The sequence below is a fragment of the Apus apus genome, chromosome 5 (genome assembly GCF_020740795.1).
Source record: "Apus apus isolate bApuApu2 chromosome 5, bApuApu2.pri.cur, whole genome shotgun sequence".
NCBI lineage: Eukaryota > Metazoa > Chordata > Aves > Apodiformes > Apodidae > Apus > Apus apus.
This window is the reverse complement of record NC_067286.1, coordinates 27,294,540-27,314,194: the sequence shown is the minus strand read 5'-3', so window position 1 is coordinate 27,314,194 and position 19,655 is coordinate 27,294,540. Positions and strand designations below refer to the sequence as shown.

General features: G+C 40.9%; 1 protein-coding gene across 1 annotated transcript in view; it reads left to right on the top strand.

Moving 5' to 3' along the window:
- Positions 1–320: 320 nt before the first annotated feature.
- LOC127385835 (cytosolic phospholipase A2 epsilon-like) overlaps positions 321–19,655 on the top strand; it is a 36,263-nt gene continuing 16,928 nt past the window's right edge. Inside the window, exons 1-6 of the mRNA XM_051622013.1 lie at positions 321–431; positions 779–868; positions 8,242–8,317; positions 17,538–17,674; positions 18,477–18,605; positions 19,289–19,329. Coding sequence (XP_051477973.1) covers positions 321–431; positions 779–868; positions 8,242–8,317; positions 17,538–17,674; positions 18,477–18,605; positions 19,289–19,329 — 584 coding nt within the window. The remainder of the gene's footprint in view (positions 432–778; positions 869–8,241; positions 8,318–17,537; positions 17,675–18,476; positions 18,606–19,288; positions 19,330–19,655) is intronic.

Genomic DNA, 19,655 nt, shown 5'->3' with positions numbered 1-19,655 from the left:
AGCTAGTATTACCATGACTTTTAGGTTATTGCTGAAAGGATACCTTTCACAGATTATCTCTATCTGATCATCAATCATATTATCATTATTATTACACTTCTATGAGCCCCCAGGTGGGAAAAATTTAGTCTCGTAGCATGCTCTGCTAAGTCAAAAGACTTGCAGGTATGAACGTTCACATCTTACAACAGATGTGCTCTTCGGGTAAGTAAAGTGGGAGGGAAATTTTCCTGTTTCAGAACTCGTGGAGGGGTGGAGCTCTGACTCAATGTAATAAAACACTCGCTCAGCAACTTCTGACACTCTTCAAGGCTGTAAATATGTTTCAGGAGGCACTGGCAACTGTGGAGACTAATACTCAGGTGCCATTCATAGCACCTGCTTTTAATGCAGCAGCAATCTCAACAGCATCAACCTCTGCCTTCCCTCAGGTAAGTGGAAAACAGAGTAAGCCTGGCATGACCCTTCAAGTATTTGATTCAGATTTGTCCCCAGACTATAAATAGGTTAAGTCCACTCTTACCTGTAGAACATAAATCTCCAAGAAAACAAGAGTGACCTTCCTTGCCTGTTCACAGTGATGAGGACCTAGAGTCAATATCTTTCCATGTAGCTAAGGAACAGCTGCCTCTTCACTGGCACATTCACCTTACCAGCCACAGACAATGAGAATGTGTGAGTTTTGCATTTCACATTGCAATTCCACATTGAGGTGTTGAAATAAGGAGGAAAAAATACTCTTTGCTCTCTTTTTTACTTCTTGCTCTCACTCTCCCAGCAGCCTTTGAGCAGCAAATCAAGACCCTTGGAAAATGAAGAAAGAAAAAGGATGATGTGCTATGTAGCCCCGAGCAACGTTGATGCTAAGGTACCAACTTTAGCAAAGTAGAAATAGGTGGGACTAAACCAATAGTTTTTTCAGAAGAGGAGGATTTTTATGGTTTTGTTTGTTTGTTTGTTTGTGGTTTTGTTGTTGTTGTTGTTTGGCTTTTTGTTGTGGTTTTGTTTTGTTGTGTGGTTTTGTTGTTGGTTTTGTTTTTTTTTTTCCAGATTAGGTTATTATTCACATGCTTATTTAGACCTAAGAACATTTAATAAAGGAAAAAATTCTTTAGGTGAAATATCTGCATCCCTCTTTTTATTTTCCTTTATCTGTTTCTACAAAGTGTGTTATTTTCAAGGTTTTAACCCTGAGAGAAATTCCTTAGGGCAATGTTCTCAATTTTAATTTCAAAATTGGACTGATATTGGCCTTCTTTTAATGCTATCAGTCTCTATTGACTTTCATGGAGTTTTAGCCCAGTGCAAATGGAGAACATTGCCAATGTAACAAAGTCAGACCATGACTGTTGGTGACAATTTGGGTTTTGGTTATTAATGCCAGTTTCCAGAAAAAATGTCCACTTTCTCATTGTGCACCTCATCACAGCAAAAGAACTACTCTAGCAGCCTTTGCAGGGTGTGTGGCAGAGATATTTGCATCAAACATGTGCCAGCTGTATCAGTGATGTCTTCACTCTTGGTTGGTTTGCATCTGACTATGTGTCAAATGGCCTCAGAGTAAAACTGGGTAGCTCCAAACAAAAAGCTGTCTTACTTTTGATGATATCTTTAATGATGTGTGTTTCAAGTGTCCGTAGCTCATAGGAAAACCATGAGTTTTATTTCTTGTTGGTGCAACTAGACTTCCAATCCAATAGAAAACTACAAACATAATTTTACTTATGTATGTCACCGCCTTATCAAACAGATTGATCAAGCTAATCTCTTGTTAGTAGCAATTAAAAAAAATAATAACAAAAAAATCCTGTGGCCATAAACCTCTGCATATAGTGGCTATGGGATCCTTTCCACAGGTTTCATTCTTTCTCTTTATCAAATGAACTTGCAAAAGTTCTGTTTGCTATCCACAGGTGTTTAACAACCAGATGTTCTCAGACACTCTTAATTTGCCTCCTGGCTTTTGGACATGTCTTCTCTCCTCTGTAATAAAGCTTGGCAGCAAACTGGCATGAAAGGCAAAGACTTGTGCAAACTAGCCAGTTTCTGTCTCTTTTTGGCATTGGGTTTCCTGGGCAGCTTTCGGTAACTCCCTTGATTTTTGCAAGCTGTAACTTGCCATCTGCAACAGGAGGATAATAATTAGTAGAGTGCTGTTATAAAGGATAACATGCTTCAAACAGATCTTGAGTCCCAGAACAAGTAAATAGATGCAAAGCTTTCCTCAATGCTAGTACTCAAATACTTGCCCAAGGACTTGCTTCAGTTGAGAGGATTTTATATAGCTGTCTCATAAACTGAATAGTTTCTGGATTGGGTTTAGAAAAACACGTCCAGGTGTGCATGTGGAATGTGTAGCTCTGCTGCGTGCCTGAAGTGCAAAGCCAAATACTCCCCACTGCTAAATTTTCAGGAAAATGTATAAACCTTGTGAAGCCGCCTTCATATTTTAAAATTGATAGGAGCATTAACAGAGCATGTCTTCAGCTGTTTTAAGGAGTACTGAGTAGGCAGTTGCTTTCTAGCACCTTGCATGTGAATAGAGGAAAGATTAAATGTGCTAAAGGAAGATAATAAATAGTTGTGAGTAAAGTATTCCATAATTATAGTAACTCTAGAAAAAAATAACACTATTAGTGCATTACTTCATAAAGAATAATTTGGTATTTCCAAAACTGAAAAAAAAAAACCTACCAAGGAAAGACCATATTTTATCAGCTACAAAAAATAGCTGTTGGCTCATCTGTGAACTCCCAAAAAACTTATGCAAAGAGCAAGAAACTAGGAAGCATAATCTCATTTTAAGGTTGGTAGCACAAACATAGGGCAGGGAGGCTCACCGAAGTAATTTGCTTGACATTAAAATTCTGATTCTCTGGTTTCTGAATTTATTAGTTTTTTATTTCTGTAAGTGATACATGCAAAGTGATGCACATTCCCTAACAGTTTGCCACAAAACTAGAAAAATCCATTACATTACCAAGGGCCCTGTCACCCTTCCCACTCAAAAAGAAAGTATCTGTGATTGAAGTGTGTCACACAAGACTCCCTTTTGCAGAGGTAAAAATGAGCCTTTAAGGAAGGCTGCTCAGTCAGACCATCACTTTGTCATTGCAGGGATAAATCAGAGGTTCAGGCTACACAATTTCATCTTTGTTAGAGGGAAGTGCAAGAGGATTTGCTTGTCTGTGCACTGTACAGTCTTAAATTCTGGCAATACTTTCTTTATTCTAGGTATCTGGAATTTTGCCTGGTGTAATATAGAACGCAAATGTTGTGCTGAAATGTCTGTTTATGATAGTCATTTGTGGACAGCTGAATACATTACCAACTCCCTGAACTAACCACTTTTTAATGTAACACAAAAAAGAATAATCCGCAGCAACACGCTTTCTTTTTAGCTTGTTAGCATTGTTCAATATATTCTCACAAAGAAAAGACATCTACAGGGAAAAGACTATTAGTTGTGTGGCTTCCATTAACGGCACCAGGGACTTGAGCTTCAGTTACAAGAAGATGTTATTTTGCTCTTTCAGTTTTCTGAAGAGGGTTTCATGTCTGGCATTTGGCCATCAGAACAGTATTACATGATGTAATTGTTCATTAACTGCCTTCTCTAAGACGGATAACTCTCCTTTTCATTTGTCTCAGAGATTTGCTTTATACTTAATAGTTCAAATGATAGTTAGCAGTTCTCTTCAAAGGCATTGGTGTCTCAAATTATGGTGATGGTGATCACTGAATACTTTTCCTTATTTGATGCCCAAAGGAGGGGATAAAAATACTTTCTAGAACAGACTGGGTTTTACCGAAGGACTTTGGGTTGGGTGATATGGCCATCTGAGCATAATAGTGAGAGAAAGTGAGAGGAGTTCAGAGAGCATACTGGTTCTGATTGCTGTAAGAGCCCTCTTCTAAATAGTAAAAAAGCTGAGAATATGGAGATAAAACTAAAATTTTCATTATTCCTTCAAATTTAAAGTAATCATTGTTCTTGGGGTCAGGATAACACCAGAAGGAATTCTGCTAATGCTGACCCAATGAATAGACCCAGGGAGCAAGGCTCAGGCTGAGGGAAGCCTGGCTGCATGTTCTCTGCCACCAAACATACCTACAGAATGCATCTCTCAGGTTCACTTTCCTCTGCCATTAATTGGCTAAGTCCCTCTTTCCATTCTCACTCTTGTGGTCTTTGTTCCATGGCTGAATGCTGGGTGTGCTCTGGCTGACATAGCCTGTATCTTGCTGTCTTTCAGAACTCAGATTTTTTGTAGTCAGTACAGTGAGATTTTATCCTGGTACACAGAGTTTCCATACATAGCTTACTGTCTTTATCTCCTACACAGCCCTGACTCAGAGCTCTCCTCTAGGATGTGAGAAATTATTCTTGCCCCTTATTCAATCAAATGTCTCATCTGTACGTTATGACTGATTGGGTACTCTGCCCTATTGTTCCTTTAGCAAGCTCTTAAAATGTAAATAAACTCCTGCTCTTTGCACCAAGCCATCTGCCTGTGAAATGTCCTAATATCCTAATCCACTTTCTCACCATGATTCCACATGAAATTAAGTGTTTGAACTCTGGCATAATCTTTGACACTATCTAATCTGTGTAGTATCTTACTGTTCTTGTGGAAACACTGGGTATGTTCTATTGTTCTGGGGTATTTTTTTTCCTTCTTAAAATAGCCCTCCCACACTTTTAAGTCCCTTATCAGTTTGTCTTCATTTGCATGCAAAGTGTGAGGTTCTTCTGATGAATTCTTCACATAAGCTCTACTCCAGTCTGGTGCAATGGCAGTCAGGAGTGAGTGCACAGCTGGTGCTTGGTATAAATGTATCTTTGCAGAACCCACGATTGTTTCTGTCATTCTGCTTCTTAAAAAGTCAGGGTAGTTCATACATGTTTCTGACAATCTTTAAAAACAAATCTTCAAATTTTGGCTGAAGGACTGGTGCAACTAAATAAGGCTGTCACCATTTGACTCAGGTTCAACAACAATGCTTTTCATCCCCTCCTCCTCCCACCCAGATAGGGAAGGAGAGAGAGAGAAGAAGAGAGAGACTTGGCTGGATTGAAAACTAAACTACACAGCTTTAATTAAACACTAATGATAAAAGAAAATATATACAATTATATAAAATATGTTCAGATATGTGCAAAAGCCTCTTGCCCCTCCTCACCCCCAGCAACTCCCACAGCACTCTCCTGAGCTGGGAACAGTCCCGAAGAATTCCGGAGTCCTCCCCGGATGCCGGCCATGTACGGAAGAGAAGGGAGGAAGAAGCAAGAAGGAAGTTGTCTTCTGTGATCTCTGACCTTCCTCTGAGCTTACCTAGATATATGGAGTGGAATATCTCTGGCCAATTTTGCTGTCTCAGCCTCCTACCGGGGGGTCATAGATCTCCCCATAGTGTCTGAGCCAGCTGAGCAAAGATGTGACCTTGAAGACCCAGAAGTTAGAAAAACATTCCACCATTATCAGTCTTACTTGGAACACTCTGCTACTAGCTAAAAGAAAGCTTGCTGAAGGAAAAAAAAAACAAACAACAGTAAAAGGAAAATTGACTTCATCCTGGCTCAAACCAGGACAAGGACTAAGAGAGCACCAACACTAAATGCAGTTCCTTTAACTCTTTCCTTTCGTTCTCCTGAAAAAAAGTCTGCTGAAGTTTTTATTTATTCCTCTAATTTGAGTACTATTTTTTGAGAAAGGTATAGAAACAAATGGACAAATCCAAGGAGTGTTTGTTCTTTAAGAACAAAAAAGTTTGAGGTAAAAAGACAAGGAGTTATTCCTTGCTGATGAAAAAGGAGTAGTCTAACAATAATGGCAGAAGCAACAGTGTGGAGCTGGCTCAGCCAGGATTCTAATAATTCTGCAATCTTACCTCCTCTTTTTAGAACAAACAGCCTTATCAAATATCCCATACCCTACATATGACTTTAAGCAACAGTGATTAGTTTCCGTTTTAATTTTGGAATACACCCACCCAGAAGCCAAGATTTCTACTCCTCATTGCCTGATAAAGAGAATGCATTTTTTTCAGCACTTATTAGCCCTCATGTTGTTTTGAGTGTGTTGCTCCCTTACCTCACAACTGAAAGTGTATATTAACTGGTCAACCTATGGAAAACATTCTGACATGATGACCTGGTTGTAAACTTGAGCACACGGGCAAAGCTTTGGTTTTTTAGGCACTGGTTAACTTTTATATGCTTTTAAATTACACAGCATTTTTTCAAAAATTCATGTTTGTAATTTCATTCGGTAGCTTCATCAGTTGGGAAAATTTCTGCAATATTTTCTAATGCCTTTTACCACATTCAGGTCCTTCATCCTCATAGAGATGGAAATTATTTAGGCTAAATTTTTTTCACGATGAATTGCCTGTGGTCCAATGCTTTACATGCCTCAGCTGATGTACTGTCTTGTCTCACTGATTTCTTATACTTTGACCTTTTTAGCAGTCTTTGATTTTTGCAGCACCTGTGAATGAGCTTTCTCTTATTTCACTTGAGAGTTCTTCCCTTTTAATTGAAGTTTCTCAGAAAATAGATAACATCTCCTAATGATTTAATAATCTTCCATCAGCACTTTTCCATTTTCACTTCAGATTATGTTTTCAAACTTTTGGTCATTAGCTTTCACAACAGCTTCTTACTTTGGCTGCCTTTTGTGGTTGTAGTAGTTTCAGAAGGTGATTTTACCAAGAATTACTGATGTATTCACCTTTTGCCATTACCTCAACTCGTAACTGAGCTCTTCCTGAATATCAGTGACCACTATCAGGCCTCCACGTCACTGAAGTGGCCACCTATTGCGTGACCCTGAAATTTACTGTGTCTTCAGTATTATTTGGCTGAGTATCTTCCTGCAAATCTGCAAGTGTCATCATAATTTTATAACTTCCACAGACCCTTGCTATTAGAACTGTGAACTAACATTTACTTATTCTCCAATCTACCTCATTTTAATGCTGCAACATCATTATCCCTAACCTGAGTCTCTCAGTGTAACTTTTTAATATATATTTGTACTGTTTATATGTTCCTCTCTTATTTGAGATAGCCGATTCAGAATCTGCTGATCATATCTTCGCATGCAATCAACGTTTAGGATTTGACAGACTTTGAAAGAGCATTTTCTTTCCTGTGCTGGCCCTGGCAGCCTTACTGTGTTATCCCAACTATCTAATAAGCCCTGTTCCAATTGTAATAATACATCATCTTGGGAATTTATTACTCAATGTATTCTGAAATTCCTCTTTCTTTTGCTTCTGCTTCTGTTCCTACGATACAGGTAGCCATCCCCAGTGCTGATTCACCCTTTGCATTCAGGCACTTGCATACAACCCTGGTGCAGCTTTCCTTCCTTTTTATAAACCAGCTATTTTGACAAATTTTCCACAGTCGAGGAATCCAGCCAGCCATCTGTGCTGAAGCCATAGTAAGTTTTGCCCATTTTCTGCATCTTTCTGCTGATAGCCTTGTTGCTCTAGCTGCTGCTGCTCAACATGATGGATATGAAAAATCCCTAAAGCACATGTGATGGGTGCAACTTTTACAGATCTATTTGGTCAGGCCTGGCATCTTCAACTAGGAATTGGGGACAGCTTGCTTTCAGATGGATTGTAGTAAAAACCCTGCTACTTTGTTATACTACTCCATGTCTATCAATAAGATAACCACATTGGGTAAGGAAGACTTCTGTTCCCACAAAGCAACCTAGGAGTGCTTTCCAAAGCTGTGTAATGCCCTGGTAGAGCAAGATGTTCCCTAAGGTACTAATATTAACCTTTAGACACCTCTCCATCATTAACATTATTATTTTAAAAATAAGAGAGATAACCTAAAAAGATCCCTCCTTTCCACCGGAATCAGAGCATTTCTGATTTGTGATTCACTGAATTCTGTGTTGTTTTATTGGATGCTGATGGCCACATGTATGATTCAATGTAGCTGGCTAGCTGAACTTCCTCAGCTTGTTTACCTCCTGTCTCCACCTTCCTATTTCCACCCTTTCTGTTTGTATGCTTAGGTGACTGCAGGCTTCAGGGGCTGATGAAGTTTGTGGAAAAAGTGTATTTTGTGGCCCACTGTATTTTTGCTGTAATGTCAACTGGAAGGGGTGGCTCCAGCACAACCCGGGTTCCTTTCAGTGTCTGGTTGTCATTACTAGAAATACACATATCCCAAACTTCCTATCATATGTGGGTTTTTTTGTTGTTCTTTTCCAGCAGGAAGAAATGTCACCTTACTCCCTGCTCACTGTAAGAATCCTAAAGTTGAGAAATGCTCATCAGACAGATTTTTGTAAGTACCAGGTTTTTTTACTGACATTATAGAGTTCTAAAATTACCTGATCAGCCCCTGTTTGTGCTAGCCCTGCAGAAATGCAACATACAGAAATCATATCAGCTAAGAAATCACAATCAAAGCCAATTTCTGCCACAGAGTATCTATTTACAATTTCAGAGGGATTTTGTTTGTTTGTTTGTTTGTTTTATGAATTCAACAACAGGTCAATGCCAGGTAGGGTATTGACTAAATATTTAATACTTTCATCAGTCAGCAAAGCACAGGAACTTGGCTACTTCAGAGGTGTATAAATATCCTAACACCAGTTTTAATATCCAGGTGTTTATGTTTGATGTCTATAACAAATACCTAGAATACAGGAATACTTTGGATTGGGCTCCTCACTGCTGGACAAGCAGCTCTAAAGGTCCATCTTTACATGAGGCAGCAAGTCATCAGACAGGCTTTGAGGTAGGCTAAGGACATGGCAGGATACCTTCTAGTTTTCTCCAAGTGAGCACTACATGACTTTCACTAGAAAATTCAGAGACTACAACATTTTCATCCCAAACACTATCATTTGTTTTTATCTTCATCTTCTGATGGAACAATATTCTACAAAGAAAATTTCTCAGCAACTTTTTATTTCCACTCACTTTGGTGTTTCAAGAACATCAATGTCACCATTGTCAATTTTCCAGTTAAATGGAGATAAGTGTTCAGTTCACATGTTCTGCAATAGGAGTTGCAGAGAACAGAAGAAATTTCATAGGATAGCAAAGAAGGTCAAATAAATTCAAATATTTTCCCTGGGAAATGGATTAGAAGCAGTTCATACATGTGCCATCTGACAGTGAGATACCAGTGGAAGGCTACCAATTTTTGTGATATTTTAAATTTCACTAGATTTTCATTTTTCAAGTATCAAATCCAGGAACAAGTCACCTTTCCAACAAGTGCAGTCTCTTCTATGCATTGCTTTCTCTGCTCGCACACTGGCTTTCCATCTTTCTAAGCACACACTGTTATCTGCTTATTTCAGTTTCTACTCACCTCCACTTGGCTAAAACATAGTCCGTTTCCCTGATTTTCTTCCCGTTCACTGCAAGTGCAGTAATGCCAAGTCCTTCAGCCATTAGAGTTTTCATATTTTCCTTGACTAAATTGGCAAATCCTGGCTTCAGACCATGCTGCTTTGTTTATACTTCCACTGACATTCCTGGCCATCATGTGCTTAATCTGGGATGGTTTTTAAACATGTATCTCAAGAACCATGGGATGTGCATTTCACAAGCCTGGGATAGAGTCCCAGCTTACCCTGAAATCTGATGTTACACCTTTGCCTGTAGACAAAACATGCTGGTGGAGCTTGGCAATGACTGCAGATGTTTTCACACAAGGGAAAAAAAAAAATTACCCCTTTTCATATACCTGCAGTTACTCCACCATTTTTGCAGGCTTCTCTATACTTAGGTAATATTTAACTCCAACATTCGTTTCCTACCTCATACAACTGGTTTCTATTTTATTTTACCATGCAAATGCTCTTGACAGGCCTGAGCTGATTAGTTTTCACTGTATTCTTAACTAACCTCTATGCCAATTTGTAATCATGGGTCAGACTCAGACACACATTTCTGGTACTCCTTTATCTCACTGGGGGCACTTGAGGGGCCCTGCAGATGCTGAGTGTCATCACCAGGCTCCAACACTCACACGCATTGGGAAGGTGGTGGGCATGCTAGAAAGAAAGCAATTCTGGGCTTGCAGACAGCCTTGGGTGAAAGAGTGACTTTTTTGGCCGTTGTGTTCTTTTGCTCCTCCTTGGCTGGAGGATAGCGCCAGAGGCTCTTACAGAAGCTCATGGTTTCTGGCTCTATTAATGGAATCACTTCTTTTAGAGAGTTCCCCATATGTAGGAGGAATATATGGCCAGGGTGTAGCGGTGAGGGAAATGGTGTATTAGCTCTTTTGCTTGCTGCTAACAACCTTTCCGGTAACTGTTTCCCAAAAGGATGAGAAAGGAGACAGGTGATGGGAGAGGAGTTCCACGGTGGCATAGGCTTGCCAACACCTTCCAGCTGCTCTCCTTAAACAAATGAGTTATTGGGTGGCCACACAGAGATGCACCAAGCTCCCAGCCTGGCCCACCTTCACCATCATTAGTATTTAATTGCTGATTTATGGCAGTCCCTAAAGCCCACAGCCAGAGCTTATGCCTTCACCCCACCTTCATGGACAAAGAGACAATCAGTGAGGGGATCTGCCTCATCTGGCACGAGGGAAATTGCCCTGAGGAGCCAGAAGAGGAAGCAGACCTCTCCCAGGTTCTTGGACAATGCTGATGACACTGACCTGCAGCAATGTGGCCTTCCCCACTCAGATTTAGCACAAAGTGAAAGAGCAAAGCATTCTCAGACTCCACTGGGTCTCACATAACCCTGAAGACATAAGTGACAGGCTTCTCTCTGAAGCTGTGGCAGCCTAAGCAGGTACCTGCTGATACCTCATACTGAGAGCTGACCTTTGCTGTTGGAGAGCAGGTTGGAGCTCATTAATGCAGAAGAGGGGAAGAAGAGAGGTGTCAGTTCAAGCTTAACATACTCAGCCTCACTCCTGCATGTCTGCAATACTGCCTGGCCTGCAGAGGTGGATTTGAGCTGTGTGTCCCAGCAAGAAATTATTTGGATTGAGTTTCAGGTTGAGAGGTTATTTCTTCCCAGAGACAGAAACTTCTCTGCTGGGTGTTGTCTTGCCAGTTCAGGAGGCTGTGGGTAGGGGGATTGCTGTGATGCAGCTGTCAGAGCTGAGGTAGTTCAAGGTGAAATCTTGGGGGGGGTTGAAATATGACTGTGATTACCCAGGTATATTTTCTAACTGTAGAAATCAGGCGCATGTGGAAGCTTTCTCAGTTGTGAAAGGAAACCTGTTGGTCTTAGCTGGGATGTCAGAACACTCACACCCCTCCCTTTAACCTTCCTTTTGTTTTCACACCTTCCTTTTGTTTTTTGCATCTCTGGATGAAGAGAGACCTTGAATATTTATAAAAGAGGAGCTCAGACCCTTTCTCCTTTCCAGCTTTATACAACTGTTTTGTGGAAGCTCTTCTTTTATTTGTTAGAAGAAATGAGTCAGTTCTGGGATGATATACCTGAAGTCTTTGTAAATCAGAGCAGTTCTCCAAAGACATCAAAGGTTATTTTTCTATGCAAAACACATGCAATCAAATTAGGGAGAATACACCTAGTGCAGGTGATCCTCATCCTCCTACTTCAAGAATGCAAATGATGGTGTTTGTGGAGGAGGTAGAGGTGTGACCCAGGCTGTGAAAGCTTTGCTTTGTGGCTGTAGCAGGTATTGAACACATTGAGTCTGTGCTCCAGGGAGCAAATCTTACTTTGCCACTCAACTTAAACAGCTGGACAGGGTTGAGGGCTCATTCCCACAGGACCGTCTCCATTCCTGGTGAAGGGTATCACTGATTAAGCACAGTAGATCTATGACCCTTATTTCCTCAAGAAAGCTACCGAGAGTAATACTACAATTACAGATGGGTGTTGCATCTGGATATTTTAGAGGGCAGAGTTCAGTTCAAATCAGCTCTCAGCTAGATAGAAGTTGGAGGTAACTTCTTAAAATTGTTTGCATCCTACTGTGCTAAAGAGAGAAAATGTCCCTGTAGATTATGTCCAATGATTGAGAAATGAGAGATCCTCTCCTCCTCCTTTTAGGTAAACTACAGTAAACTTGGATTCAAGGGGAACCTGTCTGTGCGGGTGGAGAGGAATTCACTAGGAGAAAAGGATTTCTTCTTTTTGGTGTTACGAAATGCAGTAACAGGATGGGTGGGATTTATAGTTTACATCCATTGTTCTTATGAGAGTATTTTTTCTTACATGCTTTGTTTTTCACTGTTGTTATCATCTTCTTACTCGTGATGGAGATTAATTACTTGAGCATGGGATGGTTCATTTCAGGAACATGTCACAGGACTCTACTCTTACAGAGCAGCAAACAGCTGGCTGCAGTTCTGAAACTCTTGGTTCAGTCAAGTCCATTTAGCTCATCTTTCTCTTGAAGACAGAGATGAGAAGTAATCCCACCAAATGCAACTGAATCAGAATAAGTTAAAAACTGGGAAGGAATACCAGGGTCACTTACTACTGACTTGCGAAGAGACCGTGAGTTCAGATGCCTCAGCATCCACATGGGGTTACATAATGTCATCACGGAATGCAATTGCAACACATGCACTTAGGTAAGGACCTGGCATGGCATGAAATTGCTAATGATGTCCAGCAATTGCATTAAAATTACAGCATGAAGAAAATGCAAATTATTATTATTTTTTATTATCTCACAGGTAGTAATGAATAAAGTGGATGATTTTCAGTAGCTCTTTTGAACACTTTTTTCTGGGGTAAGAGGGAGCAAAAACTGATTAGTCTTTCCAAGTGCTCCCATATCCAACCCTCCTGTTATTTTTTATTTGTCCCACTTGTTTGTCTCACAGTTTAGCCTGGCTTCAAGTGAACTTCTACAGAAATAAATAAGCTAAGTTAGAGCCACAGCATGGGGAATAACTGTAACTGTCTGAAAATTGAGGAATGTTATGGGAAACAGTAACTTCTCCTTATAAGTAGGGACTGTAGATGAGTTGCAGCAAAACCAGGTATGGCACAGTTCCCTCTCTCCATGGGACGAGGACAGGCTTTTACCTAGTGGTTTCACCTTATCTCGTCTTCAAGGCCAAATCTGCACTCAGCAGTTAGTAACTAAGTTGTCTGTAACCAACTAGCCTTGATTATTGCAGAATTATGCAGAGTGACTGAGGTGTGAAAGCACCTCTGGAGATCACCTAGTCCAGCCCCCTACGCGACACAGTCAACTGCAGCAGGTTGCTCAGAGCCATGTCCAGGTGGGATTTGAACAACTCTGATGATAAAGATTTCACAACACCTCTGGGCAACCAGTGCCAGGGTTTAACCACCTTCTTAGTAAAAGAAGTGGATTTTTGTTTAAATGGGATTTAATATATTTTGGTTTATGTCCATTGCTTCTTTTGCTAGACCCACTCCAGTACATCCTTACCTCTTTTGTACTGGGGAACCCAGAAATGTGGCCTTGCCAGTGCTGAGTAGAGAGAAAGAGTTACTGTTCACCTGCTGGCAACACTTCCTAATGTAGCCCAGGAGGCTGTTGGTCTGGTTTGCCACAAGGGCACATTGCTGGCTCGTGTTCAACTTGTTGTCTACCAAAATTCACAGATCCTTCTCTGCAGAGCTATTTTGCAAATGGTCAGTCCCCAGCCTGTCCTGGTACATGGGGTTATTCCTTCTCATGTGCAGGGCATTGCATTTCCTTTGCTTAATTTCATTAAGCTCATGTTAGCTGTTCTCCAGCCTGCCCAGGTCCCTCTGAATGGCAGTGCTGCCATCTCACGTGTCAATCACTCCTCCCAGTTTTGTATCACCTGCAAACTTGCAGAAGGTGCACTCTATTAACAATTTAGATAATGGGACAAAGATGTTAAACAGCACTGGCCCCAGTATCAGTCCCTGGGGTACATGGCTAGTGACTGGCCCCCAGCTGGACTTTGTGCTGCTGACCACAATCCTTTGAGCCTGGCAGTTCAGACAATTTTTAATGCACTTCACTGTCCATTTATCTCACCTGTACATCATCAGTTTGGCAGAGGATTGTCAGTAACTTATTTTAAGTAGCTATTTCAGAATGCAACACATACAGGAAAATAATTTTAGAAGCGAACCTCATTAATATTTTCTGTCAAAGAAAACACTCCAGCAAATCAGTAAACTCCAGATAAAACAGTAAAAAAAGACATTAATAAATGCTGCTGCTGTCCATTCATGTGTGACTCAGTTTTAGCACTGCCAGCTTTCTCAGTTATATCATTAGTCTTGTTTTATACACTGTGGGTGCAAGCTGGAATTTGAAAAAGGATAGAGCGTATTGGTTTTCATTACGGAGAAGAGAAGAAATTAAGAGAATTGGCCATTTCAGCTACAGCAAAAATACAGAAATGCATCCTTCTTGAACCCTACAACAGCCAGAAACCAAAAAGAAGAGATCTGTCTCCGATCAATGTAACATTTCTGAAATACATCCCATCTCAGCCACTTTGGTGATTTTGGGGATACTAGACTCATGTTTTTGGGATACTCAAGATCCGCAGTGATAAGTGCATTAATGATGAAAGAAATGGTCTAGATGGCCTGAGGGCACATTTAGTTCTTGGCTTTGGTACAGGCTACTTATGTGCTCTTGAGAAATTCCGTATCTCAGAGCCAGCAATGCCCCTGACCAGGATTAGTACCTCACAGCTTGGCAGGCTGTCAGCACAGTGAAGGGTGGTGTTTTTTATCAGACACATTGGTATTCACAGCCCTCCTGCATGTTGTAAATTGAATCTTACACTGGTAATTGCCAAAGTCAATATATTACCCTGTCACTTTGATTATGTAAAAATCTGAGATGCTGAAATGTTGCCTGTGGAGATAGTTTCAAAGACAGAAAAGCAACCCACATCGTCAGTGAGGCAAAACTCCTAGTAGTGTCAAGAAATTCCTTCAGATTCAGGGTGAAGAGTTACCTGGGAATCTCCCTGCCAGACAGGCATCATCCTCTGGACATGTTTCAGTCACATAGCCTCTGGATTTTAGGCAACACCTTATGTTCAGGCAAAATATCCCACAGCAATATATCTGATATCCTGAGCAATGACACCCAGATGAACTCTCTTTTCACCCTGAGGAACTGACTCAAGAGTTGTCCCATGCTTATAGATGGTGCCTGTTCATTTCTGCTCATGAAATACTTATCCCCATTGACTGCCATGGGACCTGACTTTTCCCCTTCTCCTCTTCTCTCACCACAACTTGTGTTTACACAACAGGATGGATCAGCCCTTCCATTTGCCTCTGGAAAAGTTCCTGTCCAAGGTCAAAGAATCTCTTTGGTGTTTGAATCATGATCTATGGGAGATGATCCCTTATACTAAGTGCAGGGTCACTTCTTCCATCTGCAAGATCCAAATACCTCTGCCACTTCATTTTTCCTGGGAAGAAATGTGGAGTAGGAAATAGCTTCCGGGTCTTTCAGGAATTAGCAAATATCAGGAAAAGGCTCCAGCTTCCTATTCACCTTCTAGAAAAGCAATTGCACTGCTGGTAGGCCTCTCCCTTCCTACCCCCCTAAGGAGACAATGTCCTGGGCAGCTAGAATAATTAGTTTTCCATTGTGAAGCATTAATAACTAAGTAGGCCAGACATTTATTATCTGAATCCACCCCAAACCTGATTCTTTTCAGATTTATCATGAAGCTAAAATGTCACAGAGATGATTTACACCCAGTGCCTCTCAGGGTCTGAGGCTCACTCTCTGCTGCATTGGTTGCAGTTTATCCCCCTGCCAAATTTGCAAAGACCTTAAGTAATGTTGATGAGGGGCAATATAAGACTCCTGGCTATTCCCATTGTTCTATCCACTGGCTAAGACTGTTTTTAAAAAAAAATGTGTAGGATTGTCCATTTTTATTTGAATACACTGCTTATTAAATATGGTGCTGTGATGGACAATGGTCCAGGTTGATGCAGGCACTGCCCCACCATCAGTGAAAGAATAGTTGGTGTGTCAACTATTACAGAAGCTTGACCTGTACAAATCAATGGGCCTGGATGCCATCCCCCTGGGGGTGCTGAGAGAGCTGCTGTCATTGCAAAGCTGCTCTCTGTAATCTTTGAGAACTTGTGGAGATCAGGAGATGTCCCTGAGGACTGGAGGAAGGCTAATGGCATCCCTATTTACAAGAAGGGTTCAAAGGAGGACACAGGTAATTACAGATCCATTAGTCTCACTTCAGTCCCTGGAAATGTCATGGAGTAAATCCTCCTGGGGACAGTCACAAGTCAATCGAAGTACATCATTGGGAAAAGCCAACATGGATTTATCCGGGGCAAATTGTGCTTGACAAACCCCATGGCCTTCTACAAGAAAGTAACCTGCTCAGTTGATGCACGGCAAGTGGTGGACATTGTTTACCTGGACTTCTCCAAGGCTTTTGATACAGTCCCCCACAGCCTCCTCCTAGAGAAACTGACTTGCTATGGCCTTGACAAGTGGTCTGTGCAGCCAGTGGGGAATAGGCTGACAGACCATACTCAGAGTGTGATAGTAAATAGTTCCTCCTCAAACTAGCAACAGGTCACAAGTGAGGTCCCTCAGGGATTGATATTGGGCCCAGTGCTGTTTAACATCTTCAGAAGTGACCTGGATGTTGGGATCAAGAGCACCCTGATGAAGTTTGCTGACAACACCAAGATGAATGGAGAGGTTAACACTCCAGAAGGGAGAGCCACCCTCCAGGATGACCTAGACATACTGGAGTAGCAGGCTAGCAGGAACCTTACGAAGTTCAACAGGGAGAAGTGTAAGGTCTTGCACCTGAGAACACATAATCAAGGAGCATGGTTCAGACTCGGATCCGTCTGGCTGGAGAGAAGACTTGTGGAAAGTGTCCTGGGGGTCTTGGTGGATAACAGGCTCAATATGAGTGGTGTGCTGCAGCACTAAAGAAAGCCAATAGGATGCTGGGATACATCAACAAGGGCATCACCACCAGAGATCAAGAAGTAACCATCCCGCTCTGCTTGGCACTTGTCAGACCACACTTGGAGTGTTGTGTTTAATTTTGGTCCCTGCTCTACAAAAAGTATGTGGACAGACTGAAGAGGGTCCAGAGAAGGGCCACGAGGATGATTAGAGGACTGGAGGACCAGTCATATGAGGAGAGAATGAGAAAACTTGGTTTGTTCAGCCTGGAGAAAAGAAAGCTTTGGAAGACCTTATTACAATGTTCCAGTACTTAAAGGGTGGCTACCAAGAAGATGGAGACTCTGTTTACAAGGAGTCACATGGAAAAGACAAGGGGTAATGGGCACAAGTTGCTCCTGGGGAGATTCTGATTACAAGAGCCACCTCATATAAACTATAGTAGTACCCAGAAAAGGTTGGACCAGATGATCCATTTGGTCCTTACCAACCTGGCATTCTATGATCCTGAATCACTTTATCCAGCTGTGTGATTTCTGTCTTCCTGGTTTGGCCAGTGTATATCAGAAAGAACTTGCCATGGATCCATGTTCAAGCTACAGAGCATTTAAACTTCTTTTGTTGTGCTTCCAGTGCAAGTTATTTTGTGCCTGTGTTTCTATAGTAAGCCAATCTGATTGCTACGTGAGCCTCTGGTTGCCAACTGCTTCAGATGAAAAATTCCACACAAAAACCATCAAAAACTGCAGAAATCCCGTGTGGAATGAAAGCTTCTACTTCCGGATACAGAGGCAAGTCAAGGTACACAAACTAAAAACTCTTCTTCCTCTTGTCTCATCTGTATGCAGCTTCTTTCAGTTTAGTCCAAAACATATCATGTCTTATAGTGCCTTTCTGAGCTTATTTTAAATTCCCCTCACAAACTGAAGCAAAACAATTTTGGCTTTTGCTGGAATCCACTTCTCTCCTAACAGATTACTTATATATCAGTAATGTGAGCCTCACTCCTTGGAGAAGGCTGATGGGACCTATGACAAAATGACAACAGAGAAACTATGAAATGAAAATGTAAAACAACAGTATAACAGAAAAATGCATCTTCCCTGAAAGGACAGGAAATATTGGCATATCAACACCAGGAAGCTGCTAGATTCTAGTATGATTAAGATCTTTTCTCAGTTTACTGCTGATAATTACACTGCAGCCCAGTATCCTTGAACAGGGGCCAGAAAGTGGAAAGCCCAAGGACACAGAAATGTGGTCACTTATATTAAATTATCTCTATTGCCTTTGTTGACAAGGGTAATATAGGACTTCTGGCTATCCATATTCCTTCCTAAAAGACTGCATTTTTTGTGAGAGCTACTTAAAAGTATAAAAGGTGATCCATAAGAAATCACAGTTCAGCCTTAACTGATGAGACTAGAAACTGTTTCTAATAGAGGAGATTACACTCATTTTCTTAGTGTTCCATGTGACTCTGTCATCTGTACTTTTATATTTCCTCTCTGTAAAGGGGGTGCTGAACCTGGAAGAGCTGCAGAATGTCATATATCTTGAGTACATGTTAATATATTGGACATTTTTCATTTTTTTTCCCCAGAATATTCTGGAAATTACTGTTTCTGATGATGACATCATTCGTGATGATGACCATGCAATTGTGCTTTTTGATGTAGCTAAAATCCCCCTTGGAGAAAGAGTGTTTACAACATTCCCACTGAATCCACAGGTAAGAGTTTGGTCAGACATTTAGTACCTCTTGATATCCATTCTCTCCCCTCTGATTAAAGAGGCATGCTTTCTTTTCTGTCTTTTACCACCAGGATCAGCTTGGTAGTAAAAATGGAAAAAACTTACTAAAATCTTTGAAATTACACACACAAAATAGATGGCCTCAGATTCTTGTTGGTTTCCTCTGGCACAGATTAATGCCAAATTCCCAAGCCCCAGAGCAAATGCAATTTTAGGGAAGCTTTGGAGTTTTAATAATCTGACAGCAAGTGATAGACTTTATCAAATTCTCACAAATATTATAAAAAGAAAAACTATACATGTCAGGGAAAAACAGCCTACTTCCACAATATTTTACTAAACACTGTGTCTTAGAATATTGTGTTCAGCACATGGAAGCTGGCAGGGAAGAAACTGTGAAAAAGAAAGGTTTGCTAGGGAGGCTTGAAAGCACCAAACACCCTTTGTTCTACTAGTGTAACTGAGATCCTTTCCTTGGGGAAGAAAAAGCTACTTCTGTCCTCTAATGCTGACAATAGCAACAGAAAACAGAATGATTGTTGCTTATTAAAGCACCCAGGAAACTATGCTTGCAAAAATGAAGGTCACTTTGCAAATCTCTGCACATGGTAATCAAGATTACTCTCTCTTTTTTTTTTTTCTGTTTTCTTTTGTTTTCAGACGAGGGAGGGGCTAGAAGTTGAATTTGTATTGGAGAGCATGTAAGTAAAAATCTCATTGTTAAAGGAGTACAAATGGTGCCTCAGTGCAGAGAAACCTTCTGTAACCCCCATGTCCTCTTAATGGCCAGATTCACCCTTCTTCCAAACTTAATGTATGCATCAGCAAATTGTTGTAAGAAAGGAATATGCCATGAGGTGGAAAATTAATTCAGAATGTTTAATTCTGTGGCTTTCTCTTAAAATATATATCTTACTCACATAGCTCAGAGTTGGCTGACTGGGGCTAGTAAATCCCACTGCTGCAAGTTCATAGATTTGCTGGAGATGATTCTCTGGGCAGGTCATGGCTGAGGAGAATGTTGCTA